Source organism: Artemia sp. Qi Xiang Cuo, chromosome 7 (genome assembly GCF_049724085.1).
Source record: "Artemia sp. Qi Xiang Cuo chromosome 7, ASM4972408v1, whole genome shotgun sequence".
NCBI classification, from domain to species: domain Eukaryota; kingdom Metazoa; phylum Arthropoda; class Branchiopoda; order Anostraca; family Artemiidae; genus Artemia; species Artemia sp. Qi Xiang Cuo.
In genome coordinates this window covers 35,069,847-35,086,621 of record NC_142800.1, presented here as the reverse complement: position 1 = coordinate 35,086,621, position 16,775 = coordinate 35,069,847, and the positions used below count along the sequence as shown (strand labels likewise).

Below are 16,775 nucleotides of genomic sequence, written 5' to 3'. Positions count from 1 at the left end.
TTAATAAATCAAAAGGGAAGATAAACCTTCTTTAAGCACTATAAGATCAGCAAAGTTTTAATATTATTGCACTTCATTGCATATTATAGTTTTAAGCGAAAATATTATTGAAGATCAATAAAGAAAAATATTCTATTGTAAAAAGGAACCCTCAAGGTGGGGGGGGAACCCTCAACCCTATGCCAAACCAAAACCCTCAAGATTTGGGCATGTACGTCCGGCAAGGAGCGTACTTTAACTATTAATTGGTTGTTTATGCTTCCGAATGGCTCGGGCCTTCGATTTGGTAAGTCGAATCCCAAGGCGACATCAAGTTTCAGTTGAAGAACAGTTCGAAATATGAAGGCTGGAATTACTTTAGCGATATAAGCTGGGGGATGGAAATAAACAAACCCTATTAAGGAACTCAGCTTATGGAAGTTTGAATTTTAGTTTTTGAATCAAGAGATTTATATATCAATTTCTACCCCCCCCCATTCCCGTATTGAACTGAATATATGGTTATCTGAAGGCTCAATGAGAGTTAGAATGTTTTGGCATTAAAATAAACTCTCTGAGGTGCCCCCCCACCCTGCGCCAACAAAATGATCTACCACCCTTTTTTCTTAATAGCCGTTGTGCAATTACACATTATTGCATATGATTTTATGAAATATGAAGCTTTAAAATGAATGTTCGAAACATTTTTGTGCAAGAAGAAGGAGTATCACCCTGAAGCACCTTTGTTCAGGCCAGACACAAAGTGTATCTAAAACTTTTTGGGTATGTAATATCATGTCTTTTTTGTCTGTGGTCCAGGCTTAGTCTAAACGAAAGAAGAAGAGAGATTAATTCATACCCTACCCCCAATACCCTTTCCTGTATTTATCTGAAAGTAATATGAGATTTAGACAATTTAGGCATTGAAATGCGCTCTTTTAAGTATCTGGCGTCCCCCCTCACCTACATAATGACACACAAAACCTCCTTCATTATAACCTTTGAACACTTATACAATTTTCTTCGTTCTTTTTATTTGTTTTAGTTTCCCTTTGGCTGCTTAATTTTACATTTGGAAGAATTGTCCAAGGGGGAATTGTCTAAATCCCTCAATGGGGTATTTAGACAATTTTGGGTATTGAAATATGCTATTTTAGGTATCTGACATCCCCCTTACCTACACAATGATCCACAGTCCCTCTTCACAATAACCTTTGGAAATTACAAACTTTTCTCCGTTCCTTTTATTTGGCTTAGTTTTGGTTTTGGCTGCTCAATTTTACATTTGGGAGAATTTTCCACTTTGGAGGGAGGAATTCCAATTGGCAATTCCCCTTCCTTTTCCAGGAGGCAGGAATAAGCCGGACCCCGATCTCTTCCATGAACAGACTTTATCCTAAAGAATTTCAATGTGTTCATTAAAAAAGCTTTTGCTTGAAGACTTATTTTGAGCAACGCCAAACCGATTCGGCTAATGGATGCTTCTATAGGGTCGGATGTTTTGTAAAAAACATAATTAGCCAAAAATTATTCGTATTCTTTCAATATAAAAATCCATGGAAGTGCTGTCTAAGAGTTTCGAAAGAGTTTTGAAATGAAATGGATCATCAGATGCGAATCAGAATGACATTCGTTTACTGCTATGTCGCTTTACTGTCGCTTATTGCCGCATTCATCCAAACTGCTTTGTTTGCTTTTTCGTCAATGAACTCTTCAATAGATTCGGAGTCTCCTTAAAAAAATAAAAGGCTATAAGCTATTTCAACAGCATTCGGAGCGTTTTCATTTTCTAATGAAGTACTGTCCTTTGTTAAATTGTTAAGTCCAGTTCTTGAATATTGATTTTCTAACCTTTAATATTTGAAATTTTGCTTCTGAAGCCCTATCAAGAATAGTGCCTATCCAAAGATGAAATGGCCCTTTGTTCTCCCTCTTACATTGAAGACTCCGTTTCTCGCCTTTTGTCCAGTTCGTGTTAAAGAGTTGCAAGTCAGAGCTCCCAAAAGTAAAAGCTTCTTTCCTACAAAGACAGCTTAGGGAGAGGAATTCTGATAAAGATTAAAACCTTTCAATGAAATCATCAAAGATGAGTGATAGATTTAGCAAAAACACAATTGTAAAAAACAAAAAATAAAATGTAAAACAAAATTGGCCTTCACGTAAATTGGTTGATAGTTCAGTAAAGAACGGTTTGAAATGTCAACCCATTTAACAGAATGCAAATTAAAGAACAGCGCTTTAAATGAGCTGTCCATGTGTATTTTGAGGTTTTTTTTCTTTGTCTTTATTTTGTATAACATTTTCTGGGCATTTAGTTGTATTGCGTTAGCACTACTTTGGTTTTGTCGTGTATTTGTTCTTTGTGGCATCAATTTTGGTTTGTTGCTAGAAAGCGGTCTCTCTGAATTTTCCAGAAAATGTGGACCTCAGGCCGGACTGACAAAATATGGCATTACATTTTTTAAGTCTGTATAAAGCATTATTTTCGCTGGCCATTGAATTAATTCTACTATGTGTGAGTCAACGTGAAGTCTTTGATCTATGTCAGAGAGGACTACCTAAATTTGTCCCACTAAGTTGGACTGCTAAGCTTTCGTTTTTTCGAACCCTCATTGTACTTTCGAGCAGAAGGCTCTTTTATAGCAGGCAAGCAAGCAGGGACAAGCCTTACATTGAAGCTACAATACAATTTGAAAGTGTTTAATGCCTACAAAGGTTCGCTAGCCCTATCGCCAAGACATCTTCTTAGAATCACAACTAGGAGTATTTTAGCACAAAAGATAGGAGCATTTCCCCCGTATTCCCCCCTAAGTACTGCCTTCAAATCTTTTAAGTAATTTCTGTTTCCTTTTTTGGTTGAATTTGTCGTTTAATTTTTTGTGTTTCGGACTGAGGCAATGGAATGGTACTACATTTGCCTCCGAAGTGTCTGTTTCTTCTGTGATATGGCCTGCTTTTTATGTGTTTTAATACTTTTGAGGGTAGGAAAATGTTTCTTCGTGCTAGGGCCTACGCAGCGATTGTCAATAAAAATAAGCAACGGAACTTGCTGATTGTGATTTTACGTTTTAAAAACTGGATGCAATTTTAAAATGTCATTTGAAATGCAACGTTTCATTATCGTTAGAGTTCAATTACTGAATAAAAAATTGCTTCAAAAAGTAGGAACAATGTTTACGATTTAACCACAGCTCCCTGATTTATGTTGAATGAACAGCTACGCCACACATCATACTTTCATGAATGAAATGTACTCTAATGTCTTTTGTTTTCTTGACGTTTAGACAAATCCCAAAATTTCAATACAATAATTAGGCCTACGTTGGATTATATCTTTGCATATGTAATGGCTATTTTCCCCACCCTTATTGACCGTCGGCCATTATTACTAACACTCTCATTGGCTATCTTACCCTTTCCCTTTCTCCAGCTACCGAAGGGGGCAAAAACGCACCAATCCCTTCATGCAGGGGATACTGTTACTAGGACACACTAATTGAAAGTCAGATGCACTTTCTCTTATCAAAGGGATTTAATGAGCTCCAAACGTCTGTAGCTTTTACTTTTTTAATTACTGACCTGATTCGATGATTATATTTAGTCGAATTAGTCTCGACGTATTGGCATCGTATTTCCTTTTTATACTTTGAGTGTTGTTAACATAAGCTTCTCTGCAAAAAAAAGCTTCAACAGTCAATGTTGAAAAACACTAAAATATGTAATGCCTTTATACTCAATTGTTTATAAAAATTAATGCTTTATCAAAGTAGTTTGTTCAAAGTTAAACATTAAAACTAAGACTTAAAAAATCAGATAAAAATTTTTAATTTAATATTTTTAATTTAATTTTGAATACCCATAAACTAATATATTCGGTACCTTTATACTTCATAACTTTAAAAATTAAGTCTTTTTCAAAGCGACAAATAGATAAATACAATCTCCTCAAAAAATAAATAAATGACAATTAAACACAAAAAAACGTGTCCATTCAGGAGGAAAATACAAAAATTCCTTGCATTCCGTACAGAAGAATCATTTCTGATTATAGTGCCTTCAAGTATCAGCTCTTGGGTACTCTGGCAATGCAAGCAAAAGTTGACGGCATATTTTGTACCGAAATTGCCCCTTATTAGGTTGTTTTCCTAATGTCTTCTTAATTATATGAACTTTCTTGGGTACTAATAACAGCACTAATTACTAATAAACAAATACATATTTAGGATCACCATAAAAAACTGATTCTTTGATCGAATGTTATCAATAGTTAGGCTCTTATACTTTCATTATAGGGTCAAAATCTATTGGCAGGCAGTCAACAATGGGACAACACACATTTTTTCTATGGTTTTCGCTTATTCTGCTTTTTTTTCTTTTGGTTTCCTTATAATTACTTTATAGTCCCAGATTTCCAGGGGGGGCATGCCATTCCACCCCCTGCCGGTATCCATGTGTAGATAACTTATATATAAAATATATGTAAAAAACTATTTAGGAAACACAAGAAAAATGTATTCGAAGAGGGATAGGCCCAAAGGTCACCCTGTGAATGCGCAATACCCACTCGGTGCAATGCAACATATCCCACACCCCTGATCAGGGGGGTCCCGAGACTAATTTTATTGGGGGGGGAGGGCGATCTTCGTAAATTTTACCGAATTGATTCCTGATTTATGCCGAATTTTCTAAGAATTTTGCTAAATTTCAAGAATTTTGCTAAATTTTGGCCGATTTTGCAAAATTTCAGCCGAAATATTCGGCTTATGCGAAAATTTTACCGAATTCCAAAAAATTTAGAGGGTAGTGGGGGTGTTACGCCCCTCACCTCCCCCTCGGGACGCCCCTGCCCCTGATAACATTCCTGGTTATAAGAAATGAACGGCAACATAAGAACATTGCAGTGAAGAGTGAACGAGAATATCAGTGCCAATGTTACCAACCAAGACAACTTAGGTGACCCACATCATTCAAAATTTAGAAACTTCTGATTTTTTTTTTCTTTTTTTTTTGCTCAGGTCAGTACTATAGAGCCCTTCATTGCAACAACAAAACTAAGTAGTACAAAAGACAAAAACTAGAAAATTGTCAAAATGCCAAGACTAACTGTAGCATTGTAGTGCAAAGTAATTCTGAATTTGGAGAATTACAAGAATTGACGGTACCGAAGTAGCCTAGCATTTTGAAAACATCAACAGATCGAGATGTAAAATTTCTAATAGCAAGGCAAGACTTAATAATAAATCGAAGAGAAAATCTACTCATTTTTATTTTTGTTAATGATATTTAAAGATTCGCCAAACAAGTGGACATTTTGTTACAAAACTGAATTTTCGAGTTTTTCATAGCTCCCGTATTTTCATGTAATGTGCCTGTTTCTTGCGTTTTTATTTGCTTAACACTCCCTCCCGCCAAAACAGAATCTCATACATACGTGCCTGTCCATCGCTAATGAAAGTAAATAGTGTATTTGAGGTTATTTACTCGCAAAAACATGGATAGGCTTTGTCATTTCACACATGATGTAAAAGATGCATCTGCGTATCAAATAAAATGTTGTCATCGCAATCAATTTTGCAGCTGGAAGTCAGAGGAAAAACTTACTTGTTTGTCTCATCTGAAGTTATTTTTCTATGCCCCTTTCGTATGCTCAGTCCATTGTCCAATATTGGATTTTCTCACGTGTGTTTTGAACCTATTGGTTATGTGAGCGGAAGTGAAGGTGCAATAGAGTAATCGGGGTCAAAATAGGGGACTTCATATCTCCATCATCTCTGCTAAATCCCGTTGTAACTTGACACTTCCTTGCTCTTCCTGTTATGCTTTTTCCCTGATTTTTATGTCGTTTTTAGGTTGTATTTGTATTGAATTACTTATTTACTTGATTTATCCTCGTTTAAGCATCGACATTCTACTGCTGTGTTGAAAATAAATTTTCCTCGCATTTTCATTGGTTTATTCGCTTTTCGTTATGTCCGTAAACTCGTAAATCGAAGCAGAGATTATGCATTTCCGGTACTTGTGTATTACACCGCCAACACTCAAGTGCTTCATTTAAGAAGAACTTGTTTCTCTGACGCTCAGTCCTATTGAAATATAACAAAATATGATCAAAATATTATACTTTAGAAACAAATTTGGGCTATATATTTGCAAATTAGGGGGGGGGTAAACTATAGCGGGTCTGCATGTACAATGTGTCAGGTACAATTATTCTGCATATTATGAAGTAAGAATTGTTTTTGTACTTCACATTGGCCAAATACTTTACCCCCCCCCCTAATGTGCAAATATATAGCCCAAATTATATATTTCTCATCTATTCTGTCCCTTGTCTTTGTTTGTCTCAGGCCAAGCAGAAAGAAACTAACGATGAAGCCGGTTCTACTTAGATGAAGAACTTGAGTGTTGGCGGTATATAAGAACTCAACTTCAGCCTAAACTACGGTGAAAAGGCACTCAACTTCAGCCTAAACTACGAGCAATAGTTTCAGAGAGCAATTACCTTTAAGTTTTGGATGGTGGAATTCAAACGACCATAACCAAGTTTAGCAAATCCTTTTTATAACTTAGAGAATAATCATGGACTTTTTGCTTTGGTTTTAATTTGATAAGACAGTATAGGGAATGCCATCTCTATGAAAGAGGGAAAGTAGTTGCGTAAAATTGATAGTGAAGTAGCATACTTCACCCTTGTCCTCTACCATTCAATCATCTACGGAGCCAATACTTCCATGTTGACCCCCCACATAAGATTGAAAGAGCCCCGCATAGTCTGTCAATATTTTTTGCCTATATTAAGATGTAATTCAATTCAAAATTTCTGGACCATACCTCTCCCTGAAAAGCAAATCGGTCATTTTTGTGCTTCTTTCGGCATTACAACCCCACTCCCACCCCACCCCCTGATTTGAACAAAACCATGTTTACGTTCCTGGCACATAGTATCATACTTTCGTCTTCTTTTGCAAATGGCTCAGCAATCTTTTGCTGGCAATTTTTGTCAAAAACGTTAATTATACCCTATGCGTGGTAGATCTGTTTGTTAATTTTTATTGAAAGAGTTTTATTTTCAAAAGAAAAACAATTTCTTCTTAGAGTCAAATCATGCTGGTTAACCAAATTTCCAAGTGAACATTGTTCTGAACTCTCATTTTAAGTGAACGTTATAAATAGCACATAAATGAGATTTTAGTATCTTCACCTTACCAAGGCCAGAAAAAATCACGACCTGGCTCTGTAGTATAAGAAAGAAATAATGAAAGTTTTGACTTATTTTTGATATGCATTGTTTGCTAACATGCTGTTATCTTCTTTTCTTTTATCGTTACTTACTTTTTATCAGCTGTTTAGTTCATTATTTCTTTTCCCCCCTGCACTTGGCGCAATTTTTTTTTTTTTCAATTGCTTCATTATTTAGGCTTGAACCGAGTCTGCCCTCGGTTATTCTTTAACATGACTGTTTGGCTTTGACAGTTTTTGCTCAATATAACACACTTGTTTAAGAGGAATTCATTGAGAGATGGAGAGGGGAGGCATTCCTCCCATTTCTTGGGTCAGATGATTCAGAAGTCTGTTTTTTCTAGCATTCACCCCTTGACCCGAAGTAATTTTTTCCTTATAAATACGTTTGTTTTAATTATAATGCTTTAGTTTTTCTGCAGAACACGACCACTGGCGTATGTGGTCAAAATATCTCGATTTGTTGCATCTGTTTCACTATCTAATAAAATTACTTATCCCCTTTTGATTCGTTTGATTCGTTTATCATAGAAAAGCAATGTGGTTTTAAAAAAATACCTAATTTAAGGTGTTATGTTGAAAAAAATACCTTGAGAATAGCTTAAATCTTGACCCCCATCCTATAAGAGAAATGGCATCTCTACTAAGGTTTCAACCTCTTTGAAGTGGTATGTCACATTTTTACAAAAAAAAAAATACAATTTAAAACAGGGTTTGAATCTTTTCTTTATTCCTTATTTTACTATAATCTTTACTTACTTTATTACAGTATTTACTATTTTTCTATAAATTATGCTGCTTATTTTCTACTCCATGTTTCATTTACTAGCCATGGATTTAGTTTAAGTAGCTCTTAGATTATAGTTTTGGAGTTGATTTTTTTTTTTATGGAACCATACAAAAATATGTTAAATCTATCTAAGCAAACGCACAAATATATAAATGAAATAGTTTGTCCAAACTTGAGCCCCAACTCAAAAACATAGAAAGCAATCATATAAGGTGGAAAAAAATAGAATCAGAAATGATGAAAAAAAATTAAAGTAAAATTGAGAAAAACTTGGCCAAAAGATGCATATTTTCGATTCATTTTCAAATGATTTCAAATGATTAAAGATACAGAAAAAGAGAGGTGCTATGTAATCTGATAACTTGGTGCTGAACAGGAATTTGAATAGACATTGTGGTTTAATTTTAAATATGTATGAATAATTATAATTATTATCCTTATAGCCAATTGGTACTTAATGTTGTACAATTTGTTGACAGTGTAAAAGTATGCCCTCTTCAGTGAAAGAAAAAGACTCTGTAGTTCCTTATAAGTCCTTCATCTGGAAAAAAAAAATAAAGTCAACATTATTTTCCTGTTTATTTTGCACAAAAAAGTATTGCAGGCTTTGTAGCGTCTGTATTTTTACTATCATTTACCCCCTCCTCCCCCCCTCCTCAAGGTTCTGCTCCTTTTTGTTGAATTTGGTGACAGCCATAAGTGTGAAAAATTATATTTATAGAAGTTGTAGCTGCAGCTAACTGGATACAAAGAAATCCAAAAAAAACGATAAAGTAAAAAGCAGAACAGCATTACACATGGGCTTAGGCAGCATATTGTCTAGGGGGGGGGCAGTCGATAGTGTGATGGAGTTTTATCAACTGCTTTTTCCAAACCATCTGCTTTTTCAGCCATATCTAATGTAAATTTGAAGGTCTAGGGGGGGGCAGATACCCCCTGCCCCCCCACCATACGCCCATGGCATTACATGATTTGTTTCTCTAGATCCGGTCAAAAGTGTATATGGAGTCGAAAATAAGGCTTGCTTTCCCTACTTATGGGTAACTTCTAAAGAATTACCCTCCAAATTATTTGAATGAATTTAGATGTTCTAATTAAAAGGCGTTGTGGTCACCCAAAAGGAAAAGAGAACAAAAACTTTCCTTACATTTCACCAACAACGCCCTCCTTAACCTCCGGACATATTACCTTTTCCTTAGTCAGTTATCCTTGTGTGTTTTTTTTATTATTTTTATTTTTTTAATTTTGTGAGTTTTAAATGTTTCAACAACAGTTTTTACAACCTTTTTGAAATTAGGATAAAATTTTCATGAGTTGTATTTGCTTGTTTTTTTTGTATTTGTTTTTTACTCTAAAGTGAGAATTCGGTCCACTTGGGTTTGTGATTGCTATTTTTCAGAAATAAAATCTTATCAGATAAAAAAAAATCATTAAATTACTGTCCTTTCCTCAGTAAAAACAAGAAAAGCGGCATATCTTAAACTAGCCAATAATAAGCTGAAATATAAATTTTTAAGTTCTTATTTTCCGGTTTAATAGCAGGTGTAAAAGGCATTAGGCAAAAAATAAAAGGGGCGAGCAATATTTCTTATTCATAACGATCTAATGGCAAAGGACCAGGTGGATGAGCAGCACCTCAGGAAACTGAAAACACAGTCTAACTAATTTCTTGAATCGTAATGCATTTTACTACTTATAGAATGATTCAAGTTTCCTGAGGAAGTTGTAATAACGTTTTCAGCTCATGTTTGCTTGCTTTTTTCGTTTTTGTTGGAAAAATGAAAAACACTGCCGACTAAAGGCACACGTACGTATTTGCAGGTTTGGATGATTCCAAGGAATCATGGTTCAAATTTTATGACAGGTAGCGTCATTTGACGGTTTAGTTTAATTTTAAGGTGGTAAAAATGAGACAGATTTTTAATTCAATTTTTTCATTATCATAGGCAGCGTAATTATAGAAAATTTCTCTATAGAAAAACTCTAGCCCTCTGCAATGCTGTGTATTAGTTTACGACCAATACAATGTAGATTTTAGTTTATGGTCTATCCAAATCATTGAATGTATGTAAACTGTGTTTAATTACTTTTTAGTGAAGATTGGGATTACTCTGGTTCAATTTAAAAGATCATATGAACACTGGAAATATTAAATAGATAAATTAGTTTAATAGTGGCTACCCGAATATTCTCTGATAACTGTGTTATGCTTCCACTTATGTTGCTATTTCCAGCTTCTAGGTCAATATCAGCAGCTGCAAATTGCAAAGCTGCAAAATTCCACATTTTTGAAGATGGGAGCTTGAAACCTATACAGTAGGATTTTCTGATACGCAGAATCTTATGGTGTAATTTTCATTATGATGCCATCTCTCTTGAGCCCACCTTATTCCATAAGGCAGCTTTTGGATGCCCCCATGCCGCTCATAGTTGAGGGGCATGGGATATATAATAATTTTTCTCCACATTATTGGCTGGGGATCAACACCCCCCCTCCCCCAATAATGTGGAGAAAAAATTGAGGCAACTACCTCAACTTTGCAGCATTCGATCAAACTCAACATCAGTCAAACAACGGAGGTGACAGGTGAAATACGTTTAAAGACGTCTGTTGAAAAACATCCTGTAAAATATTCAAATCTAATGATACTTTTTTTTTCAGGCAGAAGTTTCATACTATATAAATAGTTTACGACCGTATTGGTCGTAAACTAATACACAGCATTGCAGAGGGCTAGAGTTCTTCTATAGAGAGTTTTTCTATAATTACGCTGCCTATGATAATGAAAAAATTTTGTTAAAAATCTGTCTCTTTTTTACCACTTTAGAATTAAACTAACTTGAATCAAGCTGTGTGTAATCCCTTAAATGACACAATTTACTTTGTAAAATAATTTTTTTGTAGCCACACAGGGATAACAGTTGGTGATCAAAATAATATTGTTCTTTTTTATTGTTTTTTATGAAAATTTACAAACGTCTTATTTGGCCAGCATTATATCTAAAAGTGATCATTCGTTCTAAAGTCTTTTAAGCAGAAATTTAATTCGGGGGCTATTTTTTCGAAGGAAATGGTATGAAAATTTAAGAAAAGGTATATTAAAATTGTGAAAATTACGACACTTTTAGGGGGGCTTACACCCGAAACGCATTTGTCCTGCGTGTATGGCTATGTTCTATACCCAAGTTTGCCAGTAAATGGCTAAACAGGCTCTGCTCATAGCTCAGGCTGCTTGTTGGAAAATAAACCTCTACAGGAAGAAAACGTTGCCGAACAATTAAATATTGCAGACGGACCTTTTAAGAACGAGAATAAGAATCTGATTGCTTTTTTAAGTCTTCATTAATATTTTTAATCGTTTAATGTCTTTCAGTGTGTCTCTCAAAGTTTTTCAAATTTTTCTATCTCTCTCTTTCTCTCTTTTTCTCTCTCTCTCTCTCTCTCTCTCTCTCTCTATCTCTCTCTCTCTCTTTGATGTTTATTGATAGGGATGACGAAAAACAGAAATACAAATTAGCTTATCTTGGATATATGTAGTAGAAATGTAATTTGAATAATTTTAATAAAGATTATAAAATAGAGCATTCGTTGATTTTGAATAGTAAAAATGCGATTAATATAGTATGAAACTCCTGCCTGAAAAAAAAAAATAAGTATCATTGGACTTGCATATTTACAGGATGTTTCTCTCTCTCTCTCTCTTGGTCTGTTAAATTGGACCAGCGTAATCCCAAGTGTTTTTTTTTTTCATTTCATGATTAAGTAATTACGCAATAGATTTACAATACGTTGTTTTTTTCAGAACCCATTACATACCTCTGCTCTACTTGTCAGCGAAGGCAAAGTTCAGCTTGGGCATTGTTACAACATATTCAGCATGAACATGGGCTACACCTTTACCAAGAGCCAGCGTCGGATCGATTTCTTACGCCATCGCCAGCTCCATCACGTCCACGTAGTTCCTTGCCGAAATTGCCAAGTCCTGGTATTTCCCCTAGAAATTTGGTTCGTACACCTCTCCCTTCACCAGGAAACTTGCAAATGTCATCACTTGCACCATTACTTCTTGGACATCATGCTCATTTACCCCTTGATCCACATAATCCGTTTGGACTTTTAAGACTTCCCTTTGGGGAAAGACCATATGCACCGAATTTAGCAGCACACACTCCATATTCGAGACAAGACCCGAATTTCCGATATGGTCTAGGATCGTCTTTAAATCCATCTTTGCCCACAGACTATTTACATACAACAACTTTAAAAAAGAACCAGAGTCGAGTTGGGCAAGAACCTTTCAAACATTCTAGTGAGACCATATCAAGTCCTGCAAAAAATATGAGTCCAATGGAAACAGATGGGGCACAATTAGCACCCATATCGCCTAAACCCATTGATGAACAAGAGATAAAAAGAGAATCCGAAGGAGAAAGCGAACAAGACCTTGAAGAAGAAGAAGACTGTGGTGTCACCGATGACGACAGAAGTAAAAATGATACCCCAGAAGATTTGAGCATAAAAGCTACCTCTCCCCACTCAACCCCAGAATCTCAGTCTGAGAAAAAAATAAATTTGATGGGACATTTTATGAACAGATTTGGCCTGTCAACAAATCCGCAGCATGGTGTGCAAACTGAGGTCAAAGTCGAAAGCGAACTTTCAAAAAACTTCCAAGGGGGGCCAGAACAGGGGACTCTGAGCCACTTCCCCACATTTCCCCGTCTTGATTATGGACAATCAAACCTTCTAAAAGCATTAGACGCTCACGGAATCCCTCCCCTGAAAAAACTTAAGCCAGAGACAGAGTCAATTTTTGCTAATTTATGGCTACCAGGTTTACCAAATCGAGAAATGTATAATCCATTTAGAAATCCGTCAAATTTGGATGTCTTGAATGCTCAAAAAAATGACCTAAAAAACTTCGGACTTGACATCTTGAACGGAAAAGTTCCAAATCAAATGAAAAAAGATTCTAGAAGAAACGACACCTGTGAATACTGTGGCAAGATATTTAAAAATTGTTCAAACTTAACAGTTCATAGAAGGTCACATACTGGAGAAAAACCCTACAAATGTGGACTCTGCTCTTATGCGTGTGCGCAAAGCAGTAAACTCACACGACACATGAAAACACATGGAAGGCAAGGCAAAGACGTTTTTAAATGTAGGTTTTGTGAAATGCCGTTTTCTGTTCCGTCAACTTTGGAGAAGCACATGAGGAAGTGCGTCGTGCAGCAGCAAAAACACGCTGGAATGGGAAGTTTAGCGTTTCAGCAATTTGAATCTGATGATGACAGTGTACCAGCTCAAAAGGATAGTGCTGTGTAGCAGGATGGTCAAAACGGAGATTTAACTAGGTTTTTTTGTTGTTTTTCTCTTTTTTGTTAACTAAATAATTTATGTTATGCGGCATCGTTTTGCTGCCGTGTATGAAATGTTCGGTACTTGTGTCTTATTAGCCACCACACTCAAGTTCTGTCGAGAAGTGAAGTTTGGTTAATGCTTATGAAGTAAAACAAAATATGATGGAAATATAATACTTTATCAACAGAATTATGAAAACTACAACAAAGAATTATGGAAGGGGGGCCACCCAGACCACATTATATTAATACCTAATCTAAACTAACCTAACCAAACTACCAACTAAATATTTAAATTAAAATGTAGCTACAATGTAGTTTCCCACTAAGCCGAAGTTAATATTTTCTGGTATAAAGACAATGAAAACCATGTTGTCTCATGTTCACGATACAAAATCTTGAGTATGGTGGCTACAAGACAAAAGTATCAAATGTTCCCTATACATAATCATAAAATGCAATGATATAGCAAAAACTGTTTCATTGAAATAAACTAAGACGCCAAAGAATTCTAATGAGTTTATGTATGAAGAAGTACAATTAATATAATTTTAACATTAAATTCCAATACATCACCTAAATATTTCTGTTTATATATATATATATATATATATATATATATATATATATATATATATATATATATATATATATATATATATATATATATATATATATATATATATATATATATATATATATATATACATATATATATATATATATATATATATATATATATATATATATATATATATATATATATATATATATATATATATATATATATATATATATATATATATATATATATATATATATATATATATATATATATATATATATATATATATATATATATATATATATATATATATATATATATATATATATATATATATATATATATTTCGATATTGTTTCACCACCACTATTATTTTTTATGTTAAGTAAATTTTCGTGGTTAAGGACAGAAATTTGGATATTTCCGCTTTATAGTTTTTCTTCAAACTGTCCCAGGAACAAGCGGCAAATTTCTGCTTGACTGATGAAACTAGAAAGACGTATTTTTGAAAAATAAAACACCAAAAATTTAATTTATTTTTCTTCTGAAAGAAGGAATGTATAGCATTATTGAATATTAAAAGGCAACTGAAACTGACTTCGGAGGAAGAGGGGATAGATTTAAAAAAAAAAAACTGCCAAAAATTGGCGGATTGCCAATGCATTATCCAATGCTTAATGCCAATGCATTAAGCATTGTCGAGAAATTCCGGAAAAACAGAATAAAAATAAATGATATTTTAGACGGTTTGGCTCTCATGCTCCTTTCTAGGCAAAAGAGTAAGAAAGAACACTTCAATTGACCTCGTAGCATAAGTACATTAATGTCTATTTTTTCCACATTTCGCAATTTTTATTTCTAGAAGTGTGAAAACCATTGTCAATAAACTCTGTTTACGTCTTTTTTTCTTGAATTTGCATTCATTGTCGTTTAACAGTTAAAAATGTGATATTGTATTCTTTAATTATAATTCTGGTTGACCCAGTAATATTTATTAAATGAAGAAAGGTTAAACGGTTCGGACAAAAATGTTTGATTTATCAATAGCCTTTACATATGATAACTGCAGTAAACTTTTGCTTTGAGAACTCAAAGCAATTTTGAAAATAGCGATATACATTTATTTCAGTTAGCAATTAGTTTTTAATACTTTGTTGTTGATATTTTTGAAACTTAGTCGAAATTGAACCAAAGATTTTTAGCATTATTCTTTGTCTTTTCAGTCTTTGTGTGGTAGTTCAGGATTTGCCAAAAATCCTTTTTGTTAAGAAACAACTAGTGAATGCGGTCATGAATACAAATTATAAAAAGACAATTTGCGGGACTGGTTTGAAAGTCAAAGTCTTTTCGGAAATTTTCAAAAGAGGCTTTGACTGATATTTCAAATTCAAGTTGTAACGACATTTTTTTAGTCAAAGAAAATTTGAAGGCACCTGTGGGCTGGCCTTGAGATTTTACATAACATGTCAATAATCCAGTTACGCTAAAATAGGGACTGATTGTTTTTCGATAGGCCTAATGCTAATGAAATAAAAGCAATTTTCCAGTCAATATTCTTATTTTATATTAATGGAAATAAAACAAGTTTGACGCAGGGGCGGATCCAGGATTTTTATTGGGGGGGGCACAAAATAGGTTGATGCGAAAAACAATTTTAGGGGGGCGCAAAATAGGTTGATCCGATAAACTTGCGTTAGGAGCAAGTTTAATTAATGCAAACTTGAGTTAATTAAGTAAATTACACTACTTTAGACTACGCTAGGGGGGGGGGGGTGCACATCCCTCTGGATCTGCCACTGGTTTGACAACAAGAATGGCTTGTAAATCCTTTACGTTACAAAGTATTATCTTGCATCAAGCGGCTTAGTAGCAATTGCCGTAAATAATCTTAGAGGTATTATTTAAATAGGCATAATAATAAACTCTTTAAATAATACCCTAATATCATCAGTAAAACCACGGTTGGTCCTGTTTTTTATGACGTTAAATAGTGATTGAGTATTTATAATTTTTGCTACTGAGCTGCTGTATTTTGTAACACAAGATAAACGAATTTTGGCTGAAGAAAATTTTTGCACGTCTATTGCAACTTTGATTAAAACTTTGAATGCACAATCAAAATTATTAAATAACTGACTGTTTTTGAACAGTAATTTAATGCTTATTTTCTGTTCTCTTTTCTGGCTAGTTTCAGTGCAATTATTTTGAATTCTTTTTCTTTAATTTTCTGTGTTTCTGAAAAGAATCTTAAAAAAAGCATCAGTCAAAAGCCATAGGCTATTGGAAAAGTTTCTGCTTCTATTTTCAGCCTGAGCGTAAATTTTCTTTTTCTTTTAGAATTGTACACTTTTTTTTATCCCACTCCGTATTTAATTGAGTCTTATCGGTCATTTTCAGCTATCTTCTAGTTTTGGATATTCCAAAAACTAGAATTTTTTGGAAGGTCATCTATTATGCGCTAAATTCAATAATGAAATCATATATCTTATAAACCTCCGAGTTTCTGTACAATGATTTTTTTGTCGAAGTTTTAATAATTCAGATAATAAAAAAACTATGTCAAATAATTGCCCAAAGCCATGGGTTCTAAAAAAGCGGATTATATTTTTAGTTAAACTTTAACTACAGTTTTTTTTAAACTGTTAAGAATCTATTTTTTTTTAAAATAAATGACCGAATTCCTGCAAAAATCAATTTGGGAATCTTTAAGCACGAAAAGCAGTTGTTGTACCGCCAAAATCTTACTAGAATCACTTATCCTAGTTCTAGAAGCCCAAATAACTTCAATTTTTTCTCCTGGTGTATTTGATTTGGTCTGAATCTGCGTTGTTTTTTTTT

General features: G+C 34.1%; 1 protein-coding gene across 2 annotated transcripts in view; it reads left to right on the top strand.

Moving 5' to 3' along the window:
* The window catches only part of LOC148950201 (B-cell lymphoma/leukemia 11B-like), a 52,499-nt gene extending 38,566 nt beyond the window's left edge, over positions 1-13,933 (top strand). For both annotated transcript variants that reach the window (XM_089091506.1, XM_089091505.1), the window contains one exon: positions 11,812-13,933. In XM_089091506.1, the coding sequence (XP_088947632.1) occupies positions 11,812-13,337 (1,526 nt within the window). In that variant the 3' untranslated portion in view covers positions 13,338-13,933. The remainder of the gene's footprint in view (positions 1-11,811) is intronic.
* Positions 13,934-16,775: the final 2,842 nt, after the last annotated feature.